The sequence below is a fragment of the Euprymna scolopes genome, chromosome 37 (genome assembly GCF_053919585.1).
Source record: "Euprymna scolopes isolate OS-2025 chromosome 37, ASM5391958v1, whole genome shotgun sequence".
Taxonomy (NCBI): domain Eukaryota; kingdom Metazoa; phylum Mollusca; class Cephalopoda; order Sepiida; family Sepiolidae; genus Euprymna; species Euprymna scolopes.
The window spans coordinates 16,513,973-16,529,026 of record NC_136518.1 but is presented as its reverse complement, the minus strand read 5'-3'; the positions used below and the strand labels follow the sequence as shown (position 1 = coordinate 16,529,026).

General features: G+C 21.5%; 1 protein-coding gene across 1 annotated transcript in view; it reads left to right on the top strand.

Annotated features, from left to right (window-relative positions):
* Positions 1 to 15,054, top strand: part of LOC145261104 (RING finger protein 207-like) — an 89,444-nt gene that overhangs the window by 24,245 nt on the left and 50,145 nt on the right. The window contains exon 3 of the mRNA XM_080119321.1: positions 14,024 to 14,138. Within this exon, the coding sequence (XP_079975447.1) occupies positions 14,024 to 14,138 (115 nt within the window). The remainder of the gene's footprint in view (positions 1 to 14,023; positions 14,139 to 15,054) is intronic.

The following is a 15,054-nucleotide window of genomic DNA, read 5'->3' as shown; positions in this document are numbered from 1 at the left end:
AAAAAAACTTATATGATTTGAATACCATCAACTAGAATTGAAATCAAAAGTTAAAAAAAAAAAGTTATATGATTTGAATACCATCAACTAGAATTGAAATCAAAAGTTAAAAAAAACAGTTATATGATTTGAATACCATCAACTAGAATTGAAATCAAAAGTTAAAAATAAAAAGTTATATGATTTGAATACCATCAACTAGAATTGAAATAAAAAGTTATAAATAAAAAGTTATATGATTTTAATACCATCAACTAGAATTGAAATCAAAAGTAAAAAAAAAAGGTTATATGATTTGAATACCATCAACTAGAATTGAAATCAAAAGTTAAAAAAAAAATGTTATATGATTTGAATACCATCAACTAGAATCGCAATCAAAAGTTAAAAAAAAAATGTTATATGATTTTAATACCATCAACTAGAATTGAAATCAAAAGTTAAAAAAAAAGGTTATATGATTTGAATACCATCAACTAGAATTGAAATCAAAAGTTAAAAAAAAAGGTTATATGATTTGAATACCATCAACTAGAATCGAAATCAAAAGTTTAAAAAAAAAGTTATATGATTTGAATACCATCAACTAGAATTGAAATCAAAAGTTAAAAAAAAAAGGTTATATGATTTGAATACCATCAACTAGAATTGAAATCAAAAGTTAAAAAAAAAGTTATATGATTTGAATACCATAAACTAGAATTGAAATCAAAAGTTAAAAAAAAAGTTATATGATTTGAATACCATCAACTAGAATTGAAATCAAAAGTTAAAAAAAAAACTTATATGATTTGAATACCATAAACTAGAATTGAAATCAAAAGTTAAAAAAAAAAACTTATATGATTTGAATACCATCAACTAGAATTGAAATCAAAAGTTAAAAAAAAAAATGTTATATGATTTGAATACCATCAACTAGAATTGAAATCAAAAGTTAAAAATAAAAAGTTATATGATTTGAATACCATCAACTAGAATTGAAATAAAAAGTTTAAAAAAAAAGTTATATGATTTGAATACCATCAACTAGAATTGAAATCAAAAGTTAAAAATAAAAAGTTATATGATTTGAATACCATCAACTAGAATTGAAATCAAAAGTTAAAAAAAAAATGTTATATGATTTGAATACCATCAACTAGAATTGAAATCAAAAGTTAAAAATAAAAAGTTATATGATTTGAATACCATCAACTAGAATTGAAATAAAAAGTTAAAAAAAAAAGTTATATGATTTGAATACCATCAACTAGAATTGAAATCAAAAGTTAAAAAAAAAAAACTTATATGATTTGAATACCATCAACCAGAATTGAAATAAAAAGTTAAAAAAAAAAGTTATATGATGAATACCATCAACTAGAATTGAAATCAAAAGTTAAAAAAAAAACGTTATATGATTTGAATACCATCAACTAGAATCGAAATCAAAAGTTAAAAAAAAAAAGTTATATGATTTGAATACCATCAACTAGAATCGCAATCAAAAGTTAAAAAAAAAAATGTTATATGATTTTAATACCATCAACTAGAATTGAAATCAAAAGTTAAAAAAAAAAGGTTATATGATTTGAATACCATCAACTAGAATTGAAATCAAAAGTTAAAAAAAAAGGTTATATGATTTGAATACCATCAACTAGAATTGAAATCAAAAGTTAAAAAAAAAGGTTATATGATTTGAATACCATCAACTAGAATTGAAATCAAAAGTTAAAAAAAAAAGGTTATATGATTTGAATACCATCAACTAGAATCGAAATCAAAAGTTAAAAAAAAAAAGTTATATGATTTGAATACCATCAACTAGAATTGAAATCAAAAGTTAAAAAAAAAAGGTTATATGATTTGAATACCATCAACTAGAATTGAAATCAAAAGTTAAAAAAAAAAGTTATATGATTTGAATACCATAAACTAGAATTGAAATCAAAAGTTAAAAAAAAAGTTATATGATTTGAATACTATCAACTAGAATTGAAATCAAAAGTTAAAAAAAAAACTTATATGATTTGTAATACCATAAACTAGAATTGAAATCAAAAGTTAAAAAAAAAAACTTATATGATTTGAATACCATCAACTAGAATTGAAATCAAAAGTTAAAAAAAAAAATGTTATATGATTTGAATACCATCAACTAGAATTGAAATCAAAAGTTAAAAATAAAAAGTTATATGATTTGAATACCATCAACTAGAATTGAAATCAAAAGTTAAAAATAAAAAGTTATATGATTTGAATACCATCAACTAGAATTGAAATAAAAAGTTTAAAAAAAAAGTTATATGATTTGAATACCATCAACTAGAATTGAAATCAAAAGTTAAAAAAAAAAAGTTATATGATTTGAATACCATCAACTAGAATCGAAATCAAAAGTTAAAAAAAAAACGTTATATGATTTGAATACTATCAACTAGAATTGAAATAAAAAGAAAAAAAAAAAACTCATATGATTTGAATACCATCAACTAGAATTGAAATCAAAAGTTAAAAATAAAAAGTTATATGATTTGAATACCATCAACTAGAATTGAAATAAAAAGTTAAAAATAAAAGTTATATGATTTTAATACCATCAACTAGAATTGAAATCAAAAGTTAAAAAAAAAAGTTATATGATTTGAATACCATCAACTAGAATCGAAATCAAAAGTTAAAAAAAAAAAGTTATATGATTTTAATACCATCAACTAGAATTGAAATCAAAAGTTAAAAAAAAAAAGTTAAATGATTTGAATACCATCAACTAGAATCGAAATCAAAAGTTAAAAAAAAATGTTATATGATTTGAATACCATCAACTAGAATCGAAATCAAAAGTTAAAAAAAAAAAGTTAAATGATTTGAATACCATCAACTAGAATCGAAATCAAAAGTAAAAAAAAAAAAGTTAAATGATTTGAATACCATCAACTAGAATCGAAATCAAAAGTTAAAAAAAAAATGTTATATGATTTGAATACCTTAAACTAGAATCGAAATCAAAAGTTAAAAAAAAAAGTTATATGATTTGAATACCATAAACTAGAATTGAAATCAAAAGTTAAAAAAAAAAACTTATATGATTTGAATACCATCAACTAGAATTGAAATCAAAAGTTAAAAAAAAAAATGTTATATGATTTGAATACCATCAACTAGAATTGAAATCAAAAGTTAAAAATAAAAAGTTATATGATTTGAATACCATCAACTAGAATTGAAATAAAAAGTTAAAAAAAAAAGTTATATGATTTGAATACCATCAACTAGAATTGAAATCAAAAGTTAAAAATAAAAAGTTATATGATTTGAATACCATCAACTAGAATTGAAATCAAAAGTTAAAAAAAAAATGTTATATGATTTGAATACCATCAACTAGAATTGAAATCAAAAGTTAAAAATAAAAAGTTATATGATTTGAATACCATCAACTAGAATTGAAATCAAAAGTTAAAAAAAAAGGTTATATGATTTGAATACCATCAACTAGAATTGAAATCAAAAGTTAAAAAAAAAAGGTTATATGATTTGAATACCATCAACTAGAATCGAAATCAAAAGTTTAAAAAAAAAAGTTATATGATTTGAATACCATCAACTAGAATTGAAATCAAAAGTTAAAAAAAAAAGGTTATATGATTTGAATACCATCAACTAGAATTGAAATCAAAAGTTAAAAAAAAAAGTTATATGATTTGAATACCATAAACTAGAATTGAAATCAAAAGTTAAAAAAAAAGTTATATGATTTGAATACCATCAACTAGAATTGAAATCAAAAGTTAAAAAAAAACTTATATGATTTGAATACCATAAACTAGAATTGAAATCAAAAGTTAAAAAAAAAAACTTATATGATTTGAATACCATCAACTAGAATTGAAATCAAAAGTTAAAAAAAAAAATGTTATATGATTTGAATACCATCAACTAGAATTGAAATCAAAAGTTAAAAATAAAAAGTTATATGATTTGAATACCATCAACTAGAATTGAAATAAAAAGTTAAAAATAAAAAGTTATATGATTTGAATACCATCAACTAGAATTGAAATCAAAAGTTAAAAATAAAAAGTTATATGATTTGAATACCATCAACTAGAATTGAAATCAAAAGTTAAAAATAAAAAGTTATATGATTTGAATACCATCAACTAGAATTGAAATAAAAAGTTAAAAAAAAAAGTTATATGATTTGAATACCATCAACTAGAATTGAAATCAAAAGTTAAAAAAAAAAAGTTATATGATTTGAATACCATCAACTAGAATCGAAATCAAAAGTTAAAAAAAACAGTTATATGATTTGAATACTATCAACTAGAATTGAAATAAAAAGAAAAAAAAAAAACTCATATGATTTGAATACCATCAACTAGAATTGAAATCAAAAGTTAAAAATAAAAAGTTATATGATTTGAATACCATCAACTAGAATTGAAATAAAAAGTTAAAAATAAAAGTTATATGATTTTAATACCATCAACTAGAATCGAAATCAAAAGTTAAAAAAAAAAAAGTTATATGATTTTAATACCATCAACTAGAATTGAAATCAAAAGTTAAAAAAAAAAAGTTAAATGATTTGAATACCATCAACTAGAATCGAAATCAAAAGTTAAAAAAAAATGTTATATGATTTGAATACCATCAACTAGAATCGAAATCAAAAGTTAAAAAAAAAAAGTTAAATGATTTGAATACCATCAACTAGAATCGAAATCAAAAGTAAAAAAAAAAAAGTTAAATGATTTGAATACCATAAACTAGAATCGAAATCAAAAGTTAAAAAAAAAAGTTATATGATTTGAATACCATAAACTAGAATTGAAATCAAAAGTTAAAAAAAAAAACTTATATGATTTGAATACCATCAACTAGAATTGAAATCAAAAGTTAAAAAAAAAAATGTTATATGATTTGAATACCATCAACTAGAATTGAAATCAAAAGTTAAAAATAAAAAGTTATATGATTTGAATACCATCAACTAGAATTGAAATAAAAAGTTAAAAAAAAAGTTATATGATTTGAATACCATCAACTAGAATTGAAATCAAAAGTTAAAAATAAAAAGTTATATGATTTGAATACCATCAACTAGAATTGAAATCAAAAGTTAAAAAAAAAATGTTATATGATTTGAATACCATCAACTAGAATTGAAATCAAAAGTTAAAAATAAAAAGTTATATGATTTGAATACCATCAACTAGAATTGAAATAAAAAGTTAAAAAAAAAAGTTATATGATTTGAATACCATCAACTAGAATTGAAATCAAAAGTTAAAAAAAAAAAACTTATATGATTTGAATACCATCAACCAGAATTGAAATAAAAAGTTAAAAAAAAAAAGTTATATGATGAATACCATCAACTAGAATTGAAATCAAAAGTTAAAAAAAAAACGTTATATGATTTGAATACCATCAACTAGAATCGAAATCAAAAGTTAAAAAAAAAAAGTTATATGATTTGAATACCATAAACTAGAATCGAAATCAAAAGTTAAAAAAAAAGTTATATGATGAATACCATCAACTAGAATTGAAATCAAAAGTTAAAAAAAAAAAGTTATATGATTTGAATACCATCAACTAGAATCGAAATCAAAAGTTAAAAAAAAAAAGTTATATGATTTGAATACCATCAACTAGAATTGAAATCAAAAGTTAAAAAAAAAAACTTATATGATTTGAATACCATAAACTAGAATTGAAATCAAAAGTTAAAAAAAAAAACTTATATGATTTGAATACCATCAACTAGAATTGAAATCAAAAGTTAAAAAAAAAAATGTTATATGATTTGAATACCATCAACTAGAATTGAAATCAAAAGTTAAAAATAAAAAGTTATATGATTTGAATACCATCAACTAGAATTGAAATCAAAAGTTAAAAAAAAAAGTTATATGATTTGAATACCATCAACTAGAATTGAAATCAAAAGTTAAAAAAAAAAAGTTATATGATTTGAATACCATAAACTAGAATTGAAATCAAAAGTTAAAAAAAAAACTTATATGATTTGAATACCATCAACTAGAATTGAAATCAAAAGTTAAAAAAAAAAAGTTATATGATTTGAATACCATCAACTAGAATTGAAATCAAAAGTTAAAAAAAAAAAGTTATATGATTTGAATACCATCAACTAGAATTGAAATCAAAAGTTAAAAATAAAAAGTTATATGATTTGAATACCATCAACTAGAATTGAAATAAAAAGTTAAAATAAAAAGTTATATGATTTTAATACCATCAACTAGAATTGAAATCAAAAGTAAAAAAAAAGGTTATATGATTTGAATACCATCAACTAGAATTGAAATCAAAAGTTAAAAAAAAAATGTTATATGATTTGAATACCATCAACTAGAATCGCAATCAAAAGTTAAAAAAAAAATGTTATATGATTTTAATACCATCAACTAGAATTGAAATAAAAAGTTAAAAAAAAAAGTTATATGATTTGAATACCATCAACTAGAATTGAAATCAAAAGTTAAAAATAAAAAGTTATATGATTTGAATACCATCAACTAGAATTGAAATCAAAAGTTAAAAATAAAAAGTTATATGATTTGAATACCATCAACTAGAATTGAAATAAAAAGTTAAAAAAAAAAGTTATATGATTTGAATACCATCAACTAGAATTGAAATCAAAAGTTAAAAAAAAAAAGTTATATGATTTGAATACCATCAACTAGAATCGAAATCAAAAGTTAAAAAAAAAACGTTATATGATTTGAATACTATCAACTAGAATTGAAATAAAAAGAAAAAAAAAAAACTCATATGATTTGAATACCATCAACTAGAATTGAAATCAAAAGTTAAAAATAAAAAGTTATATGATTTGAATACCATCAACTAGAATTGAAATCAAAAGTTAAAAAAAAAGGTTATATGATTTGAATACCATCAACTAGAATTGAAATCAAAAGTTAAAAAAAAAAGGTTATATGATTTGAATACCATCAACTAGAATCGAAATCAAAAGTTTAAAAAAAAAAGTTATATGATTTGAATACCATCAACTAGAATTGAAATCAAAAGTTAAAAAAAAAGTTATATGATTTGAATACCATCAACTAGAATTGAAATCAAAAGTTAAAAAAAAACTTATATGATTTGAATACCATAAACTAGAATTGAAATCAAAAGTTAAAAAAAAAAACTTATATGATTTGAATACCATCAACTAGAATTGAAATCAAAAGTTAAAAAAAAAAATGTTATATGATTTGAATACCATCAACTAGAATTGAAATCAAAAGTTAAAAATAAAAAGTTATATGATTTGAATACCATCAACTAGAATTGAAATAAAAAGTTAAAAATAAAAAGTTATATGATTTGAATACCATCAACTAGAATTGAAATCAAAAGTTAAAAATAAAAAGTTATATGATTTGAATACCATCAACTAGAATTGAAATCTAAAGTTAAAAATAAAAAGTTATATGATTTGAATACCATCAACTAGAATTGAAATAAAAAGTTAAAAAAAAAAGTTATATGATTTGAATACCATCAACTAGAATTGAAATCAAAAGTTAAAAAAAAAAAGTTATATGATTTGAATACCATCAACTAGAATCGAAATCAAAAGTAAAAAAAAACAGTTATATGATTTGAATACTATCAACTAGAATTGAAATAAAAAGAAAAAAAAAAAACTCATATGATTTGAATACCATCAACTAGAATTGAAATCAAAAGTTAAAAATAAAAAGTTATATGATTTGAATACCATCAACTAGAATTGAAATAAAAAGTTAAAAATAAAAGTTATATGATTTTAATACCATCAACTAGAATCGAAATCAAAAGTTAAAAAAAAAAAAGTTATATGATTTTAATACCATCAACTAGAATTGAAATCAAAAGTTAAAAAAAAAAAGTTAAATGATTTGAATACCATCAACTAGAATCGAAATCAAAAGTTAAAAAAAAATGTTATATGATTTGAATACCATCAACTAGAATCGAAATCAAAAGTTAAAAAAAAAAAGTTAAATGATTTGAATACCATCAACTAGAATCGAAATCAAAAGTAAAAAAAAAAAAGTTAAATGATTTGAATACCATAAACTAGAATCGAAATCAAAAGTTAAAAAAAAAAGTTATATGATTTGAATACCATAAACTAGAATTGAAATCAAAAGTTAAAAAAAAAAACTTATATGATTTGAATACCATCAACTAGAATTGAAATCAAAAGTTAAAAAAAAAAATGTTATATGATTTGAATACCATCAACTAGAATTGAAATCAAAAGTTAAAAATAAAAAGTTATATGATTTGAATACCATCAACTAGAATTGAAATAAAAAGTTAAAAAAAAAGTTATATGATTTGAATACCATCAACTAGAATTGAAATCAAAAGTTAAAAATAAAAAGTTATATGATTTGAATACCATCAACTAGAATTGAAATCAAAAGTTAAAAAAAAAATGTTATATGATTTGAATACCATCAACTAGAATTGAAATCAAAAGTTAAAAATAAAAAGTTATATGATTTGAATACCATCAACTAGAATTGAAATAAAAAGTTAAAAAAAAAAGTTATATGATTTGAATACCATCAACTAGAATTGAAATCAAAAGTTAAAAAAAAAAAACTTATATGATTTGAATACCATCAACCAGAATTGAAATAAAAAGTTTAAAAAAAAAAGTTATATGATGAATACCATCAACTAGAATTGAAATCAAAAGTTAAAAAAAAAACGTTATATGATTTGAATACCATCAACTAGAATCGAAATCAAAAGTTAAAAAAAAAAAGTTATATGATTTGAATACCATAAACTAGAATCGAAATCAAAAGTTAAAAAAAAAGTTATATGATGAATACCATCAACTAGAATTGAAATCAAAAGTTAAAAAAAAAAAGTTATATGATTTGAATACCATCAACTAGAATCGAAATCAAAAGTTAAAAAAAAAAAGTTATATGATTTGAATACCATCAACTAGAATTGAAATCAAAAGTTAAAAAAAAAAACTTATATGATTTGAATACCATAAACTAGAATTGAAATCAAAAGTTAAAAAAAAAAACTTATATGATTTGAATACCATCAACTAGAATTGAAATCAAAAGTTAAAAAAAAAAATGTTATATGATTTGAATACCATCAACTAGAATTGAAATCAAAAGTTAAAAATAAAAAGTTATATGATTTGAATACCATCAACTAGAATTGAAATCAAAAGTTAAAAAAAAAAGTTATATGATTTGAATACCATCAACTAGAATTGAAATCAAAAGTTAAAAAAAAAAAAGTTATATGATTTGAATACCATAAACTAGAATTGAAATCAAAAGTTAAAAAAAAAAACTTATATGATTTGAATACCATCAACTAGAATTGAAATCAAAAGTTAAAAAAAAAAAGTTATATGATTTGAATACCATCAACTAGAATCGCAATCAAAAGTTAAAAAAAAAATGTTATATGATTTTAATACCATCAACTAGAATTGAAATAAAAAGTTAAAAAAAAAAGTTATATGATTTGAATACCATCAACTAGAATTGAAATCAAAAGTTAAAAATAAAAAGTTATATGATTTGAATACCATCAACTAGAATTGAAATCAAAAGTTAAAAATAAAAAGTTATATGATTTGAATACCATCAACTAGAATTGAAATAAAAAGTTAAAAAAAAAAGTTATATGATTTGAATACCATCAACTAGAATTGAAATCAAAAGTTAAAAAAAAAAAGTTATATGATTTGAATACCATCAACTAGAATCGAAATCAAAAGTTAAAAAAAAAACGTTATATGATTTGAATACTATCAACTAGAATTGAAATAAAAAGAAAAAAAAAAAACTCATATGATTTGAATACCATCAACTAGAATTGAAATCAAAAGTTAAAAATAAAAAGTTATATGATTTGAATACCATCAACTAGAATTGAAATAAAAAGTTAAAAATAAAAGTTATATGATTTTAATACCATCAACTAGAATTGAAATCAAAAGTTAAAAAAAAAAGTTATATGATTTGAATACCATCAACTAGAATCGAAATCAAAAGTTAAAAAAAAAAAGTTATATGATTTTAATACCATCAACTAGAATTGAAATCAAAAGTTAAAAAAAAAAAGTTAAATGATTTGAATACCATCAACTAGAATCGAAATCAAAAGTTAAAAAAAAATGTTATATGATTTGAATACCATCAACTAGAATCGAAATCAAAAGTTAAAAAAAAAAAGTTAAATGATTTGAATACCATCAACTAGAATCGAAATCAAAAGTAAAAAAAAAAAAGTTAAATGATTTGAATACCATCAACTAGAATCGAAATCAAAAGTTAAAAATAAAAAGTTATATGATTTGAATACCATCAACTAGAATTGAAATAAAAAGTTAAAATAAAAAGTTATATGATTTTAATACCATCAACTAGAATTGAAATCAAAAGTAAAAAAAAAGGTTATATGATTTGAATACCATCAACTAGAATTGAAATCAAAAGTTAAAAAAAAAATGTTATATGATTTGAATACCATCAACTAGAATCGCAATCAAAAGTTAAAAAAAAAATGTTATATGATTTTAATACCATCAACTAGAATTGAAATCAAAAGTTAAAAAAAAAAGGTTATATGATTTGAATACCATCAACTAGAATTGAAATCAAAAGTTAAAAAAAAAGGTTATATGATTTGAATACCATCAACTAGAATTGAAATCAAAAGTTAAAAAAAAAGGTTATATGATTTGAATACCATCAACTAGAATTGAAATCAAAAGTTAAAAAAAAAAGGTTATATGATTTGAATACCATCAACTAGAATCGAAATCAAAAGTTAAAAAAAAAAAGTTATATGATTTGAATACCATCAACTAGAATTGAAATCAAAAGTTAAAAAAAAAAGGTTATATGATTTGAATACCATCAACTAGAATTGAAATCAAAAGTTAAAAAAAAAAGTTATATGATTTGAATACCATAAACTAGAATTGAAATCAAAAGTTAAAAAAAAAGTTATATGATTTGAATATCATCAACTAGAATTGAAATCAAAAGTTAAAAAAAAAAGTTATATGATTTGAATACCATAAACTAGAATTGAAATCAAAAGTTAAAAAAAAAAACTTATATGATTTGAATACCATCAACTAGAATTGAAATCAAAAGTTAAAAAAAAAAATGTTATATGATTTGAATACCATCAACTAGAATTGAAATCAAAAGTTAAAAATAAAAAGTTATATGATTTGAATACCATCAACTAGAATTGAAATAAAAAGTTAAAAAAAAAAGTTATATGATTTGAATACCATCAACTAGAATTGAAATCAAAAGTTAAAAATAAAAAGTTATATGATTTGAATACCATCAACTAGAATTGAAATCAAAAGTTAAAAATAAAAAGTTATATGATTTGAATACCATCAACTAGAATTGAAATAAAAAGTTAAAAAAAAAAGTTATATGATTTGAATACCATCAACTAGAATTGAAATCAAAAGTTAAAAAAAAAAAGTTATATGATTTGAATACCATCAACTAGAATCGAAATCAAAAGTTAAAAAAAAAACGTTATATGATTTGAATACTATCAACTAGAATTGAAATAAAAAGAAAAAAAAAAAACTCATATGATTTGAATACCATCAACTAGAATTGAAATCAAAAGTTAAAAATAAAAAGTTATATGATTTGAATACCATCAACTAGAATTGAAATAAAAAGTTAAAAATAAAAGTTATATGATTTTAATACCATCAACTAGAATTGAAATCAAAAGTTAAAAAAAAAAGTTATATGATTTGAATACCATCAACTAGAATCGAAATCAAAAGTTAAAAAAAAAAAGTTATATGATTTTAATACCATCAACTAGAATTGAAATCAAAAGTTAAAAAAAAAAAGTTAAATGATTTGAATACCATCAACTAGAATCGAAATCAAAAGTTAAAAAAAAATGTTATATGATTTGAATACCATCAACTAGAATCGAAATCAAAAGTTAAAAAAAAAAAGTTAAATGATTTGAATACCATCAACTAGAATCGAAATCAAAAGTAAAAAAAAAAAAGTTAAATGATTTGAATACCATCAACTAGAATCGAAATCAAAAGTTAAAAAAAAAATGTTATATGATTTGAATACCATAAACTAGAATCGAAATCAAAAGTTAAAAAAAAAAGTTATATGATTTGAATACCATCAACTAGAATCGAAATCAAAAGTTAAAAAAAAAGTTATATGATTTGAATACCATAAACTAGAATTGAAATCAAAAGTTAAAAAAAAAAAGTTATATGATTTGAATACCATCAACTAGAATTGAAATCAAAAGTTAAAAAAAAAAAAGTTATATGATTTGAATACCATCAACTAGAATTGAAATCAAAAGTTAAAAAAAAAAACTTATATGATTTGAATACCATAAACTAGAATTGAAATCAAAAGTTAAAAAAAAAGGTTATATGATTTGAATACCATCAACTAGAATTGAAATCAAAAGTTAAAAAAAAAGTTATATGATTTGAATACCATCAACTAGAATTGAAATCAAAAGTTAAAAAAAAAAACTTATATGATTTGAATACCATCAACTAGAATCGAAATCAAAAGTTAAAAAAAAAACTTATATGATTTGAATACCATCAACTAGAATCGAAATCAAAAGTTAAAAAAAAAAGTTATATGATTTGAATACCATCAACTAGAATTGATATCAAAAGTTAAAAAAAAAACTTATATGATTTGAATACCATCAACTAGAATCGAAATCAAAAGTTAAAAAAAAAAAGTTATATGATTTGAATACCATCAACTAGAATTGAAATCAAAAGTTAAAAAAAAAAACTTATATGATTTGAATACCATCAACTAGAATCGAAATCAAAAGTTAAAAAAAAAAAGTTATATGATTTGAATACCATCAACTAGAATCGAAATCAAAAGTTAAAAAAAAAAACTTATATGATTTGAATACCATCTACTAGAATTGAAATCAAAAGTTAAAAAAAAAAGTTATATGATTTGAATACCATCAACTAGAATTGAAATCAAAAGTTAAAAAAAAAACTTATATGATTTGAATACCATCAACTAGAATCGAAATCAAAAGTTAAAAAAAAAAAGTTATATGATTTGAATACCATCAACTAGAATTGAAATCAAAAGTTAAAAAAAAAAAGTTATATGATTTGAATACCATCAACTAGAATCGAAATAAAAAGTTAAAAAAAAAAAGTTAAAAAAAAAAAGTTATATGATTTGAATACCATCAACTAGAATCGAAATCAAAACAAAGTTCTCTAGTATTATTCGTTACTATTTGTGCTAACAACAGATGGGTATCAAAGATTAACAAACTTTAACATATAGCACCAGACTAGATGAATTCTTCTCGTAGAATCCAGTAAGACCAACAGACCACAAGAAAAGTTGGGAAGAGGAAAATTATGTTCTCAACTTCTTTACTCACTCAGTCTTTGTTAGATAAATAACTTCAATGCAATATTCAAATATCTATGTATGTCAGAGTTCAAGTGTTATCCCCGGGCAGGGGGCCCGTAATTTCTGAGAACTTCGACTGAAGTAAAATTAATTATTTATACATAAAAATATATGCTTCTTCTTTGTTATAATAACAAAAATTGATATATTGAATTTCAAATAAAACCTATGGTATCTAGTTATGTCACAGTAATGAACATATCTAAAAATTACAAAAAAAATGATAAGGTAGAAAATTAATTATTAATGAAAATAGTTTTCGAAGACAATTAATGAAACAATTTTGGCCTAATGTTTTCAGCTTACACGTAGAAGTCCACATAAACATTATGTTTTTGCTATATATATGAACAAATATTCTGTATTTAAATTAAATCGTTGTGTTTGTATTTGTTGTTTATCATTACTATGCATTTACGTATGTTTCAAAACTGTCGCACTTAAGTTTGAAACCGTCAAGGTTTAAATGGATGCATCTTTTGAACATCTGTTCTTGCTTTCTCTGTCTATAGTGCTGTCACTGTCTTAAAAGAAGGTGCGTGTCTTCCGTCGTCAGACCAACTCCTCAAATTTCTCGTTGAATCTTCATCGGAAGAAGAACGCGCTGAATGTGCAAACTGTGATTCTGTAAGTTGAATAAAAATTTCTTTTTTTAAATTGATTCACATGGCATGTCGAAATTAGTATAAATGCCAAAAATTATGAGAAATGATCCTGTAGATCTGCAAATCTAGTTTTGACAAAAGCAATCATAGATACTATCTGTCAGACATTTTCTATTTTTGGTCCCCCGATTTATCGGAGAGGGACCTATGTTTTCAGTGGCATCTGTGTGTGCGTCCATTAGTTCGGACGATTGCCAGATAATTATCCATTAGTTTTTCCTGAAATTTCGCCACAAATTGTATTTCATTAAATAGATGTGAACAGTAAAAATTTTTTTTTTTCAAAAATTCCCATTGCATCCCCAGGGGCTCAAAAGAGATCCAAAATGCCAACTAAAAACCAAAAATGACAGGTTTTGTCCCATAACTTAGATCCATCCATTAGATTTTTCTGAATCTTGTCCAAAATGTGGAGCCCATTGTTCTTAATATAACTCCAGTATGGGTGACCCTGGCAGAATTCTGGTTCACGTCCCCAGGGACTTTCAGTGCTTAAAATGCCCCTTTTTGTGGCTCTTTTTACATATTTTTCAACAAAAACTTGATATGTCTGATTATATAGTAGTTTTTTCACAGTGGGCAACTCAACTATACATTTGTTAAGGCCTGAAACTGCACTGTTATCCATTTACACTGGGATTTGGCATCCCCAGGGGCTGAAAAGAGATTTAAAAAAATGACCGAAAATGGCCAAAAATGACACTTTTTGCCCTATATTGTTTGATCCATCCATTAGATTTTCTTGAAACTTGGCCAAAATGTGGAGGCCATTGTTCTTAATATAAATTCAGTATGGGTGACCCTGGCAAAATTCTGGTTCACATCCCTCTGGGACTTTTAGGGCTAAAAAAAACATGCCTTTTTGGAGCTATTTTTCA